The 21640-nt window shown below is 35.9% G+C and overlaps 1 protein-coding gene across 1 annotated transcript; it reads right to left on the reverse strand.

Annotated features, from left to right (window-relative positions):
* Positions 1–20383: 20383 nt before the first annotated feature.
* Positions 20384–20824, reverse strand: LOC145157961 (uncharacterized). Its single transcript, XM_079076933.1, has one exon. The coding sequence runs from the start codon at positions 20822–20824 to the stop codon at positions 20384–20386; it is 441 nt and encodes a 146-aa protein (XP_078933059.1).
* Between the last annotated feature and the right edge of the window lie 816 nt (positions 20825–21640).

A 21640-nucleotide genomic window follows, 5' to 3' on the forward strand; every position in this document is an offset into this window, starting at 1 on the left:
CTTGAGACGGTAATGTCATATGAGTCTTCAAACCTAGAGATATGAGTTGCTGCCTATGAGTTGGTTGTGCATTGATTGCACGAAAACGCATCAGTAACTTGATGTTATAAAACGTGCCTTTGTGTATAATTCAACAAGTAGTAGAACAAGCATATGAGTCGAAGTTTATATGTTCCTTCTAGGATTAGAAGCGATATCTGGGCCCCTCGATGATTTTGTTTTGACCTATGTAACAGGCCCGGTCAGAACCTAATTGATGTGTTCAATTTACTTCTATGTCAAACAAATCGGAAATCGGGAAATAAACTGCTGGACAATAAGTAAGACATTGTTCCATGTATTTGTCCAGCTAATATCATGAGAACAGAGGATTATATGATCACTTATCTAAAATGGCGCTTCATAGTTCAACAGAGTTTTTGAGAGCTACGATTGCCGGTTGGTTCCTAAAGTACTATAGGCAAATACAATTATTAGACTTATCCAAGTGGGAGACTGTTGGATAAGGTGTCTAAGTCCATAACTTATTTGATATATACTTGACCCGACCCGACATGGTCCATTTGGGTTGCAGTTCACCCGAACTATTTATATGGATAATATTTATGAGAATAGTATGTTTATGATTTATTAATATATTATAAGTTATAATATATTAATATGAAATCATATTATTTAATTAGTATTGATCTTAAATTAATTATGAATTAATTTAGTGATCAAAAAGGTGACTAATTAAACATGGGCTATTATATTTATATGGTGTGGGCTAACACTCATTAGGAAATGGATTAAGCTTGGATGGGAGTCCATGGAGCTTTTTACCCATGGATCCTTGGAAAGGAAAAGACATGGGTTATTAGGGTTTACATGGTTCATAACCCTAATCATTTACACTATATAAAGAGGCTTGTGATGCTTGAAATGACACTATATGTGTGTGCATAAGAGTGGCCGATTTCTAGAGCAAGACATAATCTCTCATAAAGTTTTCCAAGTTTGTGGTGTTTTGTGATTTCCATTTGAGGCATTCACATTATTGGTGCTTGGCTCTCAAACTCCAAAGGAATCAACTCACTACTAAAGGTATGTAATTCTTCTAGTTCTTTTATGTTTAAAAGTACCCCATGCCATGCTAGATAGGTTATGAACCTTGGAAAACAAATTTGCATGTATTTTTAGTAAAACATAGATCCAAGGTTTCTAGGGTTTCATGTACACCATAGGAGTGTTAGAATGCTCAAAACCCAACAGTATGAACTTGCAGATTTGTTTGATAATACTGATTAGTCAGTGATAGGATGGACTGATTAGGTTATGATTGGTTCTAGTACTCGGTGCTCGAATGCTGTTTGCTTTGTTATTTTAGGAGTTCTAGCTAGCTTCAGCTAACTAGTAAACGAATATGCTAAGTTAATTATTATGAGAACTAAAAAAATTTAGAAGGTTAGGTTTTAACTCTATTGTACAGCTCTTGTTTGAGTCCAACCATTGTAGTATGAGACCTCTCATTCGAAGAATTATCTAGTTTTAGTGATATGTGATGGTATTCATGAGCTAGTTAGAGGGGGATAGCGGGATTCATCATGTCTCTCAACTGGGCCCCAAGTATATTGGTCCGTTCAGGGTTTTGATTCGGGTGGGCCGGGTTGTATATCGTCTTGATCTTCCAGCCGAGCTCAGCCAGATTCATCATGTCTCTCAACTACAAAAGTGTTTAGTTGATGATTGTGCACTCGTACCTTTGGAGGATATTCAGGTGGATGACTGCCTGAATATATTGAGAGACCGGTTGTAATTTTTGAACGGAAGACAAAAACCTTGAGGAATAAGGTTGTAGAGCTGGTGAAGGTGCAGTGGCAGCACCGCAAGGGGTCGGAGTGGACTTGGGATCCCGAGGAGGAGATGAGTGAGCATTATCCAGAGTTGTTCCCGGAAACAGACTTCGAGGACGATGTCTGATTCAAGTGGGGGAGAAATGTAACACTTGAATCTCTGTTATTTTCTCTTTTGACCTTGCATTATTTAATCTGTCCCATTTTCACCCTTGAGTTGTACGCGGGGCGTACAACAAGGTACGCTTAGCGTACAAGTGGTGAAGTGAGTACGCGGGGCATACCAAGTAGTACACTTAGCATACTCATGCGAGGCTATTGATCGGGGATCCGAATGTGTATGTTAGGCCTACAGAAGTGTAAACGGGGCGTACGTTAAGACTTTGAAAACCCTAATTTCCAGGGTAGGCCACTATTTAAGCATCATTATGGACCTGAAACCTTCATTTTATCAACCTCCTTGTCCTCCTTGCCCTATACTCGAATCCTAATTCCATACTTGTGTGTTTTTGAGATTAGTGTTAGGGTGCAAAGTCACGCTTGGATGAGGCTTACTCATGAGGAAAAAGTTTTTTGCTCAATTGGAGTTCAAACCGACGATATTGTGTGTTCTTGTGATTCGTTTGAAGGAATGATTCCTTATCGGAAGCCGGTGATCCAAGAAATTCACAAATATCAAACTCCAAAAGATTTGATTCAAACTCGCAAAGTTGAAGTTGTGGAAAGTGGGTTTGTTCATGAAATCAAATCTTCGAGATGCAAAAAGATGAGAAAGAAAAAGAAGAAGAAGATTAAACGGAAAAACAAGCAGGTTTATTCACAAAAATCATCAAGTGTTGTTGTGAAGCAAATTTGGGTTCCAAAGCAACAATCTCCAAAGGTTGCATTGAATTTCAAGTCAAACCCCAAAAGTGTTGGTGGTTCTTTTGAAAATGTTCTTGGATCGTTGAAGAACACGAAGAACACAAAGAACGAGTTGTTCAACACGCATAGTGGGTGGTACAATGTTCAAATTTGAGATTTACTCTTTCCAACAAAAGAACCAAGATCTTCTAAATTTGATTCGTTAGATGAAAATGAAACACGATTCGTCAAAAAGGTATCTCAAATTCTCAAATGGATTCCAAAACGTTCTTAATTTTGATTCATATGTTGCGTTTTTCATTTTTGATCGCTTTGTCTCATTGGATCAAATCCGTTTCAAATCCCATTGTTGATCCAATTATTTTTGTTTAGATCAAGATTCCAAAAATAAAAATCAAATTTTAAAAAAAAATTACTGTTCATTCGATATTCTCTGTTCAGTTAGACAACTCGAAAGTCAAATTTATCACTTACTGTTCATTCGATCGAAACATTCAGCCCAAATCTCAAGTTTATTCCTATTCATTGGTCGAAAGGATTGAGCCCAGATTGATAATATTCAGTACTGTTCCAATTCAATTTTTTAGCCCAATTTTAATTCACTTTAAATCATATTCGGTGTTGATCTTTAAAATGTTGACTCAAAAGTTAAAATCGTATGAGTTCTCATCCTTGGAGTCGTATTCGATTCTTCTGTCTTCGATTCTTCTGTCTGATTTCGCTTTTGACTTGATTCTTGATTTTGTAGTTTGAATATCGATTCTTAATTGTTGGTTGTTCGACATCAATCATTGTTTTGGACTCGATGTCGAGGTCTGTGTTATGTAATAGGGTTGGGATGTTGAACTCATTTGTGCTAATGGCGATTTGACGATGTCGGATGATTTTTGGGTTCTAATCGCAATCAGTTTTAATGGTCAATTATCATTTGGAGTTCGAAATTGATTTTTGTTTTTGGAATCGATTGCAATTTATGTCGGTTTTGTGAAGATTGGTATCGATTTTTTGAATTGTGTTGAACTCGATGACGATAGCAGATAACGAAATCAAGTTGACTGTGTTCATCGTGATGTTGATTAAAAGCGAAGGCAGTGTTGCTGAAGAATTCGACTTTGAATGTTGAATGTTTTGATATTGATGGCCATTGTCTGTAAAACGAAGCGAACAGACCGATTGCTTTGAAGTCGATGATTGTTGATGTCGAATGGAATTGGGTATCGATGATAGTCACTGTGGTCGATGGTATGGGACGAAGAAATATCGACTGGGATTGATTGATTCCGAAGGGGTAGGAGTTCATATATCAAAGTCGATGGTATTTGTGTTTGGTTTGAACACTAAAAGCGAAGAATGAGAAACTGTATGTTGATAACGAAAACTTTGAAGTCTGATTTTGAGTTTGAAGTCGATATTTGGGGTGAATAAAAATTGAAGCATGGAAGGTGTATGTTAATTTCAATGTTTCGAAGGGTTGAAACTGGAATTGAATGGGTATGTGAATGATTTGTGAGTCACGTCTTGTGCTTTTGACTGATTGAGTTGTTAATGATGTAGCTTCGAAGGCCTGTTGGTCGAAGGGTCTTAAAACTTTGATGTTGATGTAATGAAAAACCGAAGAACGAAGGCTTTGTGATTTGTTACTTTCGAAGGTTTTGGGTGTAATCGACACTCGACTCTCGATAGTCGAAAATTTGGGTATGGGAGTCGAAGGTCGAATGGAAGTTAATTGGGAAAGAAAAACACCAATTTTCAGTTCGAATCCCTCCACTTTGTAAGAAATGGTGAAACTCACCCAAATTCGAAATAGGGACTATCTGCATTTAATTTGGTTAGAATGGGGAAGAAACACAAATGTTTCGGAATTGGTCCCTGGAGTTTCGAAGATATTGCTTAAATGGTCCAGTTTCGAATTTGCAGCAATAATTGAAGAAGAAAATACAAATGTTTCGAAACTTGCCCCTGAAGTTTCGAAAACATAGCAAAATTGGTCAAGTTTTGAATTTTGAGCAAAAATTGTGAAGAATGCAGAAGTTTCGAAAAGAGTCCCTGTAGGTTCGAAATTTTGGCAGAAAATACCCAATTTCGACATTGGGGTAATAAAGCTGAGAAATTAAATATTTTACAAGTTTAGTCCTTACAATTGGTGCGAACTTACACTTTATGCCCAGTTTCGCAAATGGGGGAGTGTTTCGCATCTTTAATTGTGTTTGGCGCAACGGGTCCCTGCAGAATTCAGAAAATGACAATTTTTACCCGGATTTTAGAAAATCTTGCAACTCTCACCAAAAAGTTGAAAATTTTCATAAATTGGAAATTTTTCAAGGCTTTTTCGTGATTGTTTTTCCATGCAAGTTTTTCGGTGTTTCATTTTTGGCACACATCAAGGGGGATGTGAAGATTAATCCTCGGGCGCTTCTCACCCTTAATGGGCTTTATAATCATTTTTTATTATAAAAAGGGGGAGAATGAAAAGTGGGTATTCGAAGCTTCGGGTATTCATTTGTCGATTTGAAGACCGGTGTTAATTCGAGGGGGAGTTTGGTCTTGATCGCGCGAGCTCGTTGGATATTGAAGTCGGACATCCAATCCTAACTTTGAGGGGGAGAATGTTAGGGTGCAAAGTCACGATGGGATGAGGCTTACCCTTTTGTATTGTGTGATGAGTTGTCTTTTCCTATAAATAGGAAGTGGATGACACTCATTTATGTAATGAACCATTTGAGAGCATTAGTTTTAGAGAGAGAAACTAGCATACCCATTTGTACTCTTTCTAATTCAACTAATGAGAGCTTAAAAGATTTTATTTACTTGATGTGGTCTTGATATTACATGATGATTCACTAGATCTTTTCTTATTCCGCACATGCCATCATATTCAACACCACTACAATTAGAAGGCCATTTTGAGGAGTTTTTGGTGCTTTGAAGGAAGGTGATCATCTTTGAAGCTTCATTAGAGGAGTGAAGGCTTATAGATCTAGAACCTTATCATCATTTGGCACTCATTTAAGGTATAAAGTCTTGAACTTGATGCTTCTTATCTTAGATCTCTTTTGGTTTGGGTTTATGGACCCTTTTGGTCCCATTAATGAGATCTTATGAGTTCTTATCGTTTTTTAAGCTTAGAGTTGCCACTCTTTGTGTTATTTTGGTCATTGAGTCATAAAGTTGCCATTTTTGAGGTTTAGATCCATCCATGATGAGTTAGGGCCTTTTTCAAGAAAGTAGAATGTTATATTTTGAGTTTAGATTCATTTGGGGCATACAAAGTCACCAAGTCAGTGACTTTATGGGTCTAGACGTTAATTAGGACTCAGATCTGTGTTTTGGACCTTTGGGCTAAGCATTAAGTGCTTAATGGAAAAAGTTGGCTTAATAGAGGAGTATGATGGGCGTATAAGTCTGTACGCACAGCATACAAGCCATCAAGCGTGTACACGCAGCGTACAGCTGAGTACGCCCTGCATACTCAGTTAGAATGGACTTCGCACCTTTGGGCCTCGGTTTGGGCCATTTCATGGATCTAGTTGCTTTGGGCCTTAGAGGGCCATCTAAAAGCAGGCTTTTGGACTATGGAAATTATTGGGCATTAGGGTAAGGCCTGTTGGAGGGTTTTAGGCCCAATTTGGAAAATTAGGCCATAAGTAGGCCACAAGTGGGCCTTGGAAGATGAGCTAGTGTTGGGCACTTTTATATTGTGGATTTGGTCCCTAGTCATGGATAAAATTAGGTTAAGGGGTAAAATGGTCATTTTACCCTAAGTATGGAGTATTGGATATTGATTGGAACCTAAGTGTTGATTGAGTGTTATTTTGTACTGATAGCTCGGCGGGCAGCAACTTGGGATTTCTTTCTGTGAGATTCAGCATTTGAGTTGAGTTCCCTCACTGGGTTTAGTGGGTCTAAGGCTCCAATGTTGGCCCTTATTGATTATGTTAGGATGCTAGGACTCTGCGTGACCCTTACATGTGTTATGTGTTGCTATGTATACCGGGCGGGGCTCGATGCCAGGCGAGACCTAAGGACTGGAACATATGCTAGTGTTTATGATCATTATATGTGTTAGCATGATTATGTGATATTGATTGTATGTCTATAACGGGTGAGGCCTAATGGCAGGTGAGACCTGAGAATAACAGATCTGTATACCGAGCGGGGCTCGATGCAGGGCGAGGCCCGATGTCGGGCGGGGGCCGAGTATATGATTTATCACGTATGGTATGGGGTAGTTTTAGGGAACTCACTGATCTTTGTGCTTACTATTTTCAGTTTATGATTTAGGTACTTCCGGTTGCAAAGGGAAGAGCTCGAGTTGACTGCATCGCACACACCATTGAGATTCCGCATATGATATTTTACTCTTACTTTTATGACATTGATACATTGGTTTTATTGAGATGTATGGATGATATTTGAAAATACTATCATATCTATTTCAAAAATAAAATTTTTGGGACCATATTTTGGGATGTTATACTAATATTGATACAATCCCAATTGGTGCTACCTTCTTTTTATACTTTGGTTTTATTTGAAAAAATATTAACAAAATGGCCATTAAATGGTTTGTTTTACCATTTACAAAAATGTACTAACCTGCAATTATATGATAGTTTACTACTTCTCACAAGTTTCTTTGGTTACTTTGATTTGCCATGAAGAGGAGCAGAAATGGAATATGTGATTCAATCTCTTATGGGAACTTGAAGGTCTCCAAGTGAGTCAAACCACTCCTTTTTTATTACTTTTTTGTTGTGCTTCATGAAATGGGAATTAAGGTTGTGTTATTGATTACTTATTAAACAAATTAATAGAATCAAAGAAAATTATTTTTGGGTGAACATACCACTATTTAGCATAGTTGGTTTTCGGCATATTTTATTTCTAATAAACCTTCCAAGTATGTGAATGATTTTTTTAGTGGTGAAAGTTTATTAAAATTGTTGATTTCAATCATTTTATTGATGGAAATTGAAAAAGGAAATGTGAATTTTAATAACTTTTTGTGGTGAAATGTTCAAAAAAAGTTTACGCCTATGGGTTTTGATGTAAATTTGGTTAAAACATGGATTACATTGCTTTTAATGGTGAAAAAGGTAAAAATGCTATTCCGGTGTGTTAGTGGTAAAAAAATGTTGACCTTCATTGGTTAAGAGTTTTGATCATGTTTTTGGAGGCTCATTTCCTATGTTGTATCATATAAGTAAAGTACATATTTGATTTTGCTGATGTTGTTTTGAGTTAGAAGCATAATCTTAGGGATATAACCAAATTATATATAGTTCTTTTGCTGACTCCTTTCTAGGTGAGGTGGCAGTTGATATCATCAGTTATCCAACCTACCCAAATTTTTGGCCATGTACTATACTATGTTCTTATTATAACCAAATTTTTTGGCTATGTACTATACTATGTTCTTATTGTGTATCTATAATTCGTCTCATTCTTTTACTCCTTGGTGTTTATTTAAATCAACCTAACATATCATCATTATGTATTTCTCATTCACAAATAAAAATTGTCTCATATATATCTTGAAAAATAATTTCACATATTTATTTGAATCAACGATTATAATTTTACATCAATAAAAAAACATAAATCTCTTAATTAATAGTTGATTGAAAATAATTGATTAATAGTTATGAATTTTTACTATAAAAATTTAATTACTTTTATAAACGTAGTTCTCACGGGCTATAACCTTATATATATATATATATATATATATATATATATATATATATATATATATATATATATATATATATATATATACACACACACACTAGGTTAAAACCCATGGAACCCACCGGTGTTAATTTTAAATAGAATTAAAAAATTAATTACGTAATTAAATAATATATCATTAACTTAGAAAACTTATGAATTATAATATTGTATTTTTTTAATAACTTTGTAATTTGTGAGTATTTAATTACATAGTAATTTGGTGAGATTAATAAAAATTGTTGCTGTCTTCATTAGTTTTTTTTCAAAACTTTACCTTGATTTACTGCGTCCTATGTTTCTTCTTTAGGCATTCAGGCCATCACCTTGAAATCCATGCAATGGTGGTGTTTTTCTTAGGATATGTTCCCTATTTTTAGTAATTATGTAAATTGTAAGTATTTAATTAACAAAATGAAATATTTAAAACCCTTACTTTTGGTGCATGATTCTTGTTGAACATACAAAATGATGACGCAACCACAAGGGAGCGCGTGAGAAGAAAAAACGTTTGTTGGCTAAAACGTCACTTTTTCCATTGTAACTTACCACCCTAATAAATCTTCAACTCCACTGCCTCGATCAGTCCTCATTGTCATTGTAGGATTTTTACTCCTTCATCGTTCAAGGTCACTTTTGCCATTGTAACTTACCACCCCAATAAATCTTCGACTCCACTGTCTCGATCAGTCCTCATTGTCATTGTAGGATTTTTACTCCTTCATCATTCATGGTGTTGAGTTGGTGAGATTAATAGAAAGTGTTGCAGTCTTCGTCAGTTTTTTTCAAAACTTTACCTTGCTTTACTGCGTCATGTGTTTCTTCTTTAGGCTTTCTGGCCATAACATTGAAATTCGTGCAATGGTGGTCTTTTTCTTTGGGTATGTTCCCTGTTTTTAGTAACCTTTTAAATTGTAAGTATTTAATTAAAACGGAGATTTTTAAAACCCTTACTTTTGTTGCAAGATTCTTGTTGAACATACGGAAATAATGACGCAACCACAAGGGAGCGCATGGGAAGAAAAAAAGTTTGTTGGCTAAAACGTCACTTACGTCATTGTAACTTACCAGCCCAATAAATATTCAACTCCACTCTCTCGATCAGTGCTCATTATCATTGTAGGATTTTTACTCCTTCATCGTTCATGGTCACTTTTGCCAGTGTAACTTACCACCCCAATAAATCTTCAACTACGCTGTCTCGATCTGTCCTCATTGTCATTGTAGGATTTTTACTCCTCCTTAATCGTTCATGGTGTTAATTTGGTGAGATTAATAAAAATTGTTGTTGTCTTCGTCAGTTTTTTTATAAAACTTTACCTTGATTTACTGCGTCATGTGTTTCTTCTTAGGGTTTTAGGCCATAACCTTGAAATTCATGTGTTTCTTCTTAGTATTTAATTACAAAAGGAGATTTTTAAAACCATTACTATTATTGCATGATTCTTGCTGAACATACGTAGATGATTACGCAACCAAAAGAGAGTGCGTGGGAAGAAAAAATGATTGTTGGCTAAAACGTCACTTTTGTCATTGAAAGTTACCATCCTAATAAATCTTGAACTACATAGTCTCGATTAGTCCTTATTGAATTGTAGGATTTTTACTCCTTCTTCATCGTTCATGGTCACTTTTTCCATTTTAACTTACCATCCCAATAAATTTTCAACTCCACTGTCTCGATCAGTCCTCATTGTCATTGTAGGATATTTACTCCTTCATCGTTCATGGTGTTAATTTGGTGACATTAATAGAAATTGTTGCTTTCTTTGTCAGCCTTTTTCAAAACTTTACCTTGATTTACTGCGTCATGTGTTTCTTCTTTAGGCTTTCTGGCCATAACATTGAAATCCGTGCAATGGTGGTTTTTTTCATAGGATATATTCCCTATTTTTAGTAACCTTGTAAATTGTAAGTATTTAATTACAAATAGAGATTTGTAAAACCCTTACTTTTATTGCATGATTCTTGTTGAACATACGGAGATGATTACGCAACCACAAGGGAGCGCGTGGGAAGAAAAAATGTTTGTTGGATAAAACATCACTTTTGTCATTGGAACTTACCACCCTAATAAATCTTGAACTACACAGTCTCGATTAGTCCTTATTGTCATTGTAGGATATTTACTCCTTCATCGTTCATGGTCACTTTTGGCATTGTAACTTGACACCCCAATAAATCTTCAATTCCACTGTCTCGATCAGTCCACATTGTCATTGTAGGATTTTTACTCCTTCATCGTTCATGGTCGCTTTTGACATTGTAACCTACCACTCGAACAAATCTTCAACTCCACTGTCTCGATCAATCATCATTGTCATTGTAAGATTTTTACTCCTTCTTCATCGTTCATGGTGTTAATTTGGTGAGATTAATAAAAATTATTGTTGTCTTCGTCAGTTTTTTTCAAAACTTTACATTTATTTAGTGTGTCATGTGTTTATTCTTTAGGCTTTCTCGCCATAACATTGAAATTCGTGCAATGGTGGTGATTTTCTTTGGATATGTTCCCTATTTTTAGTAACCTTGTAAATTGTAAGTATTTAATTACAAACGGAGATTTTTAAAACCTTACTTTTGTTGCAAGATTCTTGTTGAACATACGGAGATGATGACGCAACCACAAGGGAGCGCATGGGAAGAAAAAAAGTTTGTTGGCTAAAACGTCACTTACGTCATTGTACCTTACCACCCCAATAAATCTTCAACTCCACTGTCTAGATCAGTCCTCATTATCATTGTAGGATTTTTATTCCTTCATCATTCATGGTGTTAATTTGGTGAGATTAATAGAAATTATTTCTATCTTCGTCATATTTTTTCAAAAATTTACCTTGATATATACTGCTTCATGTCTTTCTTCTTTACGCTTTCTGGCTATAACATTCAAATTCGTGCAAAGGTGGTGTTTTTCTTAGGATATGTACCCTATTTTTAATAACTTTGTAAATTGTAAGTATTTAGTTACAAACGGAGATTTTTAAAACACTTACTTTTGTTGCATGATTCTTGTTGAACATATGAAGATGACGACGCAACCACAAGGGAGCGCGTGGGAAGAAAAAATGTTTGTTGGCTAAAACGTCACTTTTGACATTATAACTTACCACCCTAATAAATCTTCAACTACATTGTCTCGATCAGTCCTTATTGTCATTGTAGGATTTTTACTACTTCTTCATCATTCATGGTCACTTTTGCCATTGTAACTTATCACCCCAATAAATCTTCAACTCCACTGTCTCGATCAGTCCTCATTGTAATTTTAGGATTTTTACTCCTTCCTCATCGTTCATGGTGTTAATTTGGTGAGATTAATAGAAACTTTTGTTATGTTCGTAAGTTTTTTTTTCAAAACTTTACCATGATTTACTGCGTCATGTGTTTCTTCTTTAGGCTTTCTGGCCATAACCTTGAAATCCACACAATGGTGGTTTTTTTCTTAGGATATGTTCCCCATTTTTAATAACTTTGTAAATTGTATGTATTTAATTACAAACGGAGATTTTTGAAACCCTTACTTTTTTGCATGATTCTTGTTGAACATACGGAGATGATGACGCAGCCACAAGGGAGCGTGTGGGAAGAAAAAACGTTTGATGGCTAAAACGTCACTATTTTCATTGTAACTTACCACCCCAATAAATCTTCAAATCCACTCTCTCAATCAGTCCTCATTGTCATTGTAGGATTTTTACTCATTCTTCATCTGTAACGCCCGCAGATTCGGGCTAGTCAATTTAGAGACAATAAGCATCAAAAATGACTTTTTAATAGAAAATTATTTAGAATAAATAATCTTAACCAAGTTATAGTATATGCCACATAAAGAACGCCAAAATCCGAGTTATAACGAAGAAGTTATGACCCGTCGAAGTTTTATGGCAAAACCGGCACGACACCGGGAACCATAAAAAGTAAATTTATGATAAAATACTTTCTAGCCTTAGTGATCTAGACGAAAGTCGTATTATATGTTAAACTGAGAGCGTGCATAAAAAGAACGTCCAAATCTGACTTCGTATGAGGAAGTTATGATTTTTCTAAGATTTAGCATAGCAGTACACAACCCGAAATTCGAATTTTAGATCGGTCGATTTTTAGCCAAAATAATCTAAACGATAAATGAAGATATCTTTAATAGGAGTTAAACGATAAAAATACAGTCGAAAACGGAGCTCGTATGCGAAAGATATGGACGAAGCTTAATCTCTACTCTTCAAGCGCGACGAATTCGATGCAGATTTGTAAATCTGAGATAGAATAAGAATTGGCCGACGAGGTATAAATGAAAGTTGTAGTACTCGTAAATACCAAGGCGTGGATATAAATAAAGTCGAGAATAGAGCTCGTATGTTAAAGATATGGACGAAACTTAGTCTCTACTCTTCAAGCGCGGCGAATTCGAATACAGTTTTGTAAATCTGAGATAGAATGAGATTTAGCCGACGAGGTCTAAATGAAAGTTGTAGTACTCATAAATACCAATGCGTGGATATAAATAACGTAGAAAACGGAGCTCGTACGCGGAAGATACGGACGAAGCTTAGGGGCTACTCTACTATAAAATCCCTATAAATAAGAGATGAACTCTTCATAATTTATTCACACCATAAGCCTCTCTTTCTCTCTCTAACATCTCTCTAGCCTCCTTAAAACCCTCCCAAGTCTAGGGAACCTCACTAGCACGAGAAAGAAGCCCCGGAGCGCCCGGCGGCTACGAGAATAGAAGCTTTCGGCTCGGAAACGCGGCTCCAGCGAAACCCAGTTTTTTTATAAAAACCCGCTGTAAGTGAGCTACGCCTACACTATTTCTAATATAGCTTTTATTTAAATATAGTAATGTTATTGGGACCTTATAATAATTATTTGGGCTATTATTATGTGTTATATAAGTGTCGTTATAATATCTTTTTAACCACTCGCGGTACGGGGAATCTGGTTTAAAGGGCCGCATAGGGTTGTTGGATTTCAGAAGTGCTATATGCCAAAGTGGTCCTGCCGTCTGGTATTTTATGTCTGGCCCTGTCTGTACATAGTGGGTGAAGAGTATTGTTTAACGCTTATATAATAGTAATAATAGCTAGACTATTAATTAGTCTCGGTGAATATTAGACTAAACCCTAGTGGTAATGATACTAGGTTTTGTCGAAGGAAGTTGTTTTAAGAGTAACGAAGCGCTGTCTGAGTTCGGAATCACCACCTTACCAGGTGAGTGCATGGTCCCTTTCATCTTACACATAGATATGAAGTATTTAATATAAAAGTGCTTTGAGTGCATGGTCCCTTTCATCTTACACATAGATATGAAGTATTTAATATAAATTACGTGCTTTGAGTGCATGGTCCCTTTCATCTTACACATAGATACGAAGTATTTTATATAAATTACGTGCTATGTGTGCATATTATATGAATACTTGCTGTCTATGTTGGATGAACGGTTTTATCCATGCTTCAAATGAATTAAACTGTATATGTATTTTATATCTACAAAATATGTTGGGTAAAACATGGGTAGATGAAATATGAGTCGGATGATGAGATGAGAGGTGATATAGACCATGAGATAAGGGTGAGAGGTGAACAATGAGAGAAACCTTTTACCCAAATGATGGACCCGTCATCTAGCAGAGTATGGATGACAACAGACTATCCTAGACAGTCCAGTGGAACACTAGCAGGCTCGTAACCTGTAGGTGTTGTGAACGATGTGTTCACCCGGTGTACTCTAAACCTTGGCGACTATGCAGACTTAGTGCCTAAACCTTGGCAATCATGCATACTTGATGCCTAAACCCTGGTGACTATGCAGACTTAGTACCTAAACCCTGGCGACTATGCGGACTTAGTGCCTGTTGTATAAACCCTGGCGACTATGCAGACTTAGTGCCTAAACCTTGGCGATCATGCAGACTTGATGCCTAAACCCTGGTAACTATGCAGACTTAGTACCTAAACTCTGGCGATTATGCGGACTTAGTGCCTGTTGTATAAACCCTGGCGACTATGCAGACTTAGTGCCTAAACCCAATTACGATGGACTTCATGCCAATTCCTTAGGATAATCCTTAGGAATAAATGAACGAGGAATAACTGATTTTTAGGGTAGATCCTTAAGAGTAAAGAAGATAATGTGGATGTGTAATTGGGTTGATTAATTCTTTGAAGATTAAACATAATAATTATGTTATTGTGGGTTGAAAACCCTATGTACTCACCAGGTTTCCCAACCTGACCCACTCAGTTTATTTATATTACAGGTGTTGATATGAAGTCACATTACACTGAGAGATTAAGGAGATATAAATCACTAGTGATAATGAATGTAAGTTTTATTTATGCTTATGTTTCTGTATTGATGATGACATCTCAAATGTTTTAAAATGAATAAAAATACTTTTCTTCAGAAATGCCTTGATAACATATTTATCATGTTTTACTGGGAACAAATTCCGTAACATTTTTATTAAAAGAGGTACTCTGATTTTTATAAAGCATAAACAAAATCGGTCTTTTCTGGCCGTGAAAATGGGGATGTCACTGTTGGTATCACATCATTAGTTTAAGCGAACTCGGAATAAGGATTTATTTCTAGACTTAAACTTAGAATGCTAAGGGATGATCGTGAGGAGTGTGTCTAATATATTTTAGGAAGTACGCCTGAATAGACATAAGTACTAGCTTAATTAGGGAAGATTCCTAAGACGCTTTTATGTGCTAAATGACTTGTGATGCTTTATGCTATCGTTTGATCGGATCTATGGTCTGTTGCCGACCGGATTTGAAAATTTTATGTGTTCAGATTTCTAAACGTTTAATTACGATATTACAACTAGCATATAATTTTTCGAGGTAATAAGGAGGAATACGCGTCTAAACCTTCCTCTATCTATATTCTCGTCTCGATACACCAAACGACTGCTTTGGCATGCAGAACATCATGGTGAATACTCGTAGTGAATTAAGTAAATGGAGGAAATGAGAAGGCTTACGATACTGAATAGTACCTATTAGAAGATATCGTAAGAGTGATATCTTGTCTTTAGAATGCGTATAATAAATAATACGTCTAGTACGGGAGAAGTACACTTTCGATTAGTAGAAAGAAATATTTTTGGTATAATCCATGAAGTTATCCCATCGTCTGACATTTCCATCACCAACCAAGTTGAAGCAGAATTGATGATCGAAGATACGCATGGAAGAAGTCCTAGTAGAGTCTAGAGAAAGTTATATGATTGTTTGGACACATTTGTATGTGTTAAAATTGTTTTTGTGATAATAACTTGGAGAACTACGAGACAATACTTGGGACGAGTATGAGTAGGTGTGAAAGGTAGTAGAGGCCTATACTACCAGAAGCACAGGACTCACGCTTGGATCAGGGAAAGTCACAAGGTTACCAAGAAGCTAGTAATTGATTTCGTTTTATTCAAGTATATCGTTACCATCGTTTCGGTAATGACGAAGAAGATGATTGTTAATCCGACCCTAGTGGTCATAACAAATCGAGTCCGACTAAGATGAGTGTGTTACGTGGTTCAGAGAAGCAAGTTTGATTTAGCATCCGACTTAAGCCAGAAGATTGAAGTGAAAGATAATCAAAGCGATTGTGATCGTTGTTAAAGTAAGAAACTTGTAGCTAGAAATTCTACATGCTAAAAGGTGATTATATCACGTTAGGACATGAAGGAAGGTATATTCCATTCTGGAATTTGACTCTAAGAGACCTGAGTCTAAACGTTGCATCACACGATGATAGGTCTTTAGAATATGACACATCGGTCCATTGTAGTAATTAGAGAACTTATCTTGAGTTCATTAAGAAGAAGAAAGAGTCTCCAATAAGTATTTAGTTTGTAACTCGAAGGTTACAATATAGTATAAAGAGCGGGTGCAAGATCGAGCACTGTTTTTAGTAAGAAGTCCAAGAGATAGATATTCATTCGAAGGAAAATAGAAGCTACGATTATTACCTAGGATGAAGAAATAATGTATGGATTCATTGTTCAACTCCTGTTTTGTTGATGATTCCGGGACGTAATCATCCTAAGGGGGAGATAATTGTAACGCCTGCAGATTCGGGCTAGTCAATTTAGAGACAATAAGCATCAAAAATGACTTTTTAATAGAAGATTATTTAGAATAAATAATCTTAACCAAGATATAGTATATGTCACAAGGGTTCCGTACATATAAAGAACGCCGAAATCCGAGTTATAATGAAGAAGTTATGACCCGTCGAAGTTTTACGGCAAAACCGGCACGACACCGGAAATCGTAAAAAGTGAATTTACGATAAAATACTTTCTAGACTTAGCGATCTAGACGAAATTCGTAGTATATGTTAAACTGAGAGCGTGCATAAAAAGAACGTCCAAATCTGACTTCGTATGAGGAAGTTATGATGTTTTCTAAGATTTAGCATAGCAGTGCACAACCCGAAATTCGAATTTTAGATCGGTCGATTTTTAGCCAAAATAATCTAAACGATAAATGAAGATATCGTTAATAGGAGTTAAACGATAAAAATACAGTCGAAAACGGAGCTCGTATGCGAAAGATATGGACGAAGCTTAATCTCTACTCTTCAAGCGCGACGAATTCGATGCAGATTTGTAAATCTGAGATAGAATAAGAATTGGCCGATGAGGTCTAAATAAAAGTTGTAGTACTCGTAAATACCAATATGTGGATATAAATAACGACCAGAATAGAGCTCGTATGTTAAAGATATGGACGAAACTTAGTCTCTACTCTTCAAGCGCGGAAAATTCGAATATAGTTTTGTAAATCTGAGATAGAATGAGATTTAGCCGATGGGGTCTAAATGAAAGTTGTAGTACTCGTAAATACCAACACGTGGATATAAATAACGTAGAAAACGGAGCTCGTACGTGGAAGATACATACGAAGCTTAGGGGCTACTCTACGATAAAATCCCTATAAATAAGAGATGAACTCTTCATAATTTCCTCACACCATAAGCCTCTCTTTCTCTCTCTAACTTCTCTCTAGCCTCCTTAAACCCCTCCCAAGTCTAGGGAACCTCTCTATCACGAGAAGGAAGCCCCGGAGCGCCCGACGGCTCCGAGAAGAAAAGCTTTCGGCTCGGAAACGCGGCTCCAGCGAAGCCCGGTTTTTTTATAAAAACCCGCTGTAAGTGAGCTACGCATACACTATTTCTAATATAGCTTTTTTTAAATATAGTAATGTTATTAGGACCTTATAATAATTATTTGGGCTATTATTATGTGTTATATAGGTGTCGTTATAATATCTTTTTAACCACTCGCGGTACGGGGAATCTGGTTTAAAGGGCCGCATAGGGTTGTTGGATTTCAGAAGTGCTATATGCCAAAATGGTCCTGCCCTCCGGTGTTTTATGTCTGGCCCCTGTCCGTACATAGTGGGTGAAGAGTATTGTTTAACGCTTATATAATAGTAATAATAGCTAGACTATTAATTAGTCTCGGTGAATATTAGACTAAACCCTAGTGGTAATGATACTAGGTTTTGTCGAAGGAAATTGTTTTAAGAGTAACGAAGAACTGTCTGAGTTCGGAATCACCACCTTACCAGGTGAGTGCATCGTCCCTTTCATCTTACACATAGATATGAAGTATTTAATATAAATTACGTGCTTTGAGTGCATGGTCCCTTTCATCTTACACATAGATATGAAGTATTTAATATAAATTACGTGTTGTGAGTGCATAATTACTTTCATCTTACACATAGATACGAAGTATTTTATATAAATTACGTGCTATGTGTGCATATTATCTAAATACTTGCTGTCTATGCTGGATGAACGGTTTTATACATGCTTCAAATGAATTAAACTGTATATGTATTTTATATCTACAAAATATGTTGGGTAAAACATGGGTAGATGAAATATGAGTCGGATGATGAGATGAGAGGCGATATAGACCATGAGATAAGGGTGAGAGGTGAACAATGAGAGAAACCTTTTACCCAAATGATGGACCCGTCATCTAGCAGAGTATGGATGACAACAACAGACTATCCTAGACAGTCCAGTGGAACACTAGCAGGCTCGTAACCTGTAGGTGTTGTGAACGATGTGTTCACCCGGTGTACTCTAAACCTTGGCGACTATGCAGACTTAGTGCCTAAACCTTGGCGATCATGCAGACTTGATGCCTAAAACCTGGTGACTATGCAGACTTAGTACCTAAACCCTGGCGACTATGCGGACTTAGTGCCATTTGTATAAACCCTGGCGACTATGCAGACTTAGTGCCTAAACCTTGGCGATCATGCAGACTTGATGCCTAAACCCTGGTAACTATGCAGACTTTGTACCTAAACCCTGGGGACTATGCGAACTTAGTGCCTGTTGTATAAACCCTGGCGACTATGCAGACTTAGTGCCTAAACCCGGTGACGATGGACTTCATGCCAATTCCTTAGGATAATCCTTAGGAATAAATGAACGAGGAATAGCTAATTTTTAGGGTAGATCCTTAAGAGTAAAGAAGATAATGGGGATGGGTAATTGGGTTGATTAATTGTTTGATGATTAAACATAATAATTATGTTATTGTGGGATGAAAACCCTATGTACTCACCAGGTTTCCCAACCTGACCCACTCAGTTTATTTATATTACAGGTGTTGATATGAAGTCACATTACACTGAGAGATTAAGGAGATATAAATCACTAGTGATAATGAATGTAAGTTCTGTTTATGTTTATGTTTTTGTATTGACGATGACATCCCAAATGTTTTAAAATGAATAAAAATACTTTTCTTCGGAAATGCCTTGATAAAGTATTTATCATGTTTTACCGGGAACAAGTTTCGTAACATTTTTATTAAAAGAGGTACTCTGATTTTTATAAAGCATAAACAAAATCGGTCTTTTCTGGTCGTGAAAATGGGGATGTCACATCACCGTTCATGGCCTCTTTTGCCATTATAACTTACCACCCCAATAAATCTTCAACTCCACTGTCTCGATCAGTCCTCATTGTCATTGTAGGATTTTTACTCATTCTTCATCATTCATGGTCACTTTTGTCTCGATTGTTGTATGATTTTTAATCCTTCTTCATCGTTCATGGTCACTTGTTCCATTGTAACTTTCCACCCCAATAAATCGTTCATGGTGTTAATTTGGTGAGATTAATAGAAATTGTTGCTGTCTTTGTTAGTTTTTTTCAAAACATTACCCTGATTTATTGCATCATGTGTTTCTTCTTTAGGCTTTCTGGCCATAACCTTGAGATACGCGCAATGGTGGTGTTTTTCTTAGGATATGTTCCCTATTTTTAGCAACTTTGTAAATTGTAAGTATTTAATTACAAATGTAAGTCCACCTATTTTATAAAAGTCATGACTTTATATAATGCATCATACGTTTGAGTAATGACAAAAAACCCCAAAAAAACATCAAAATTGATTTGATATAAAACAAACAAAACATGTCGGTAATGAAATTAACATAAAAAATACAATACGTAATTATAAATAAATTAGATAATATGATGGATGAAGTGTTGTTTTCTAAAAATGACTAAATGGTGCTACAAAAAAGTTGGTGATAAATTGCAACAAACTTCCATATAAACAACATTGGAAGTTTTATTTGTGAGTCTACCATCTTTATTTAAAATTATTAATTTTAATACCTCTCTGCTTTGAACTGTAGATAAGGCAACACACAATTGTCCATGTGAAAAAACTGGATCTTTGAGAAACAAACCAACCTTCGATAACCATTGTCCTTGACTCTTATTAATGGTCATTGCAAAACATATGGCCAAAGGAAACTGTCTTCTTGTGAAGTTTGAAGGGAAATTTTTTTTTCTGATGGAGTTAAAGACATTCTTGGAATAAAATTCCGATTTCCAATATTAGTTCCATTTATTATGCGTGCCTCAATAACACGTTTGACCAATGATATCACCTATAGTCTTATGCCATTACATAAGCCATTTTCTGATCAATATTTCTCAGTAACATTACTAGAACACCAATTTTTAAAACTAACTTATGATTTGGTAGACGGGATACTTTAAGACCTTTTAATACATCAGGCGAGTATAAATTTGCAATCAAACTGGTCATGAATTTGGACTCACATATGCTATCTGAACTTAAATATTCAACCTCATCTCCTGGAAATTTCTTAAGCAAACGGTCATTTATTTCCTGAACAACTTCATTCTTTGGAGCATGTATCGCTCTTTCTTGGAAATAATTTGTACTGTTATACTTCTCCAAAATTGAAGGATATACAAACTCGATTAATGATTCGATAGGATCATCTGGATCATTAATGAGAATATCATCCGAAATATCGATAATTTTTTCTTCGTCGTTCGGACCTCCGAGTTTGCCTTCTCCTATATCCATTAGCCAATTTGCAAAATCTCTTAGTTTTTCTATATCAGATTGATCCTTCCAACAGTTAGCCTCATGTTTTTTGTTAATCTATGGACTTTGCAATGTTGCCCTAAATATGAAGAACTCAAAGAAGCATTAACAATGTTCTGTCTACTACCACCCGGAATAATAGGTAGAATCTGTCTGAAATCTCCTCCAAAGGCAATAACTTTCCCATCAAAAGGAATATTTGAGATGGTAGAAGTTTCACACCTTAATACATCTTTCAAAGTTCGATCTAAAGCTTCAAATGCATTCTTATGGACCATAGGTGCTTCATCCCAAATTATCAAACATGTTTTTCTTAATAAGCTAGCCAGCTTACCATCTGGATTTATTTTACAAACAAAATCCTCAGTAATTTCAAATGGAAGTATAAATCAAGAGTGTGCTATTCTACCACCGGGCAATAATAATGATGCAATACCGCTTGAAGCAACATTTAAAACAATATGACCATCAAATCTAATTGTTGCAGATATTATCTTCCACAAAAGAGCTTTACCCGTTCCACCATAACCATAAACGAAGAAGACACCTCCTTTATTTTCTTTAGCAACACTCATGATGTCAAGGAAAATATGACGTTGCTCATTTGTTAATGCAAGAAACATACGATCAAACTCATTCTTTATAATGGTAATGTCGTAATCTAGCTCCTCGGTGATAAGTCGATTGTTTGATGAAGAAACTGATTCAATGTCTGGGTAAGGCATCTTTGTAAACTTTTTGAGAGTGGAGTTGTTTCGAAGTAAATTTTGTTCTATTTCGAACAAAGTTAAGTTC

Source organism: Lactuca virosa, chromosome 2 (assembly GCF_052849685.1).
Source record: "Lactuca virosa cultivar CGN04683 chromosome 2, Lactuca_virosa_CGN04683_v6, whole genome shotgun sequence".
Taxonomy (NCBI): Eukaryota; Viridiplantae; Streptophyta; class Magnoliopsida; order Asterales; family Asteraceae; genus Lactuca; species Lactuca virosa.

What these genes read in the sequence shown, in the direction of transcription:
- LOC145157961 (XM_079076933.1), bottom strand. Translation starts at nt 20,824, where the DNA reads ATGGATATAGGAGAAGGCAAACTCGGAGGTCCGAACGACGAAGAAAAA.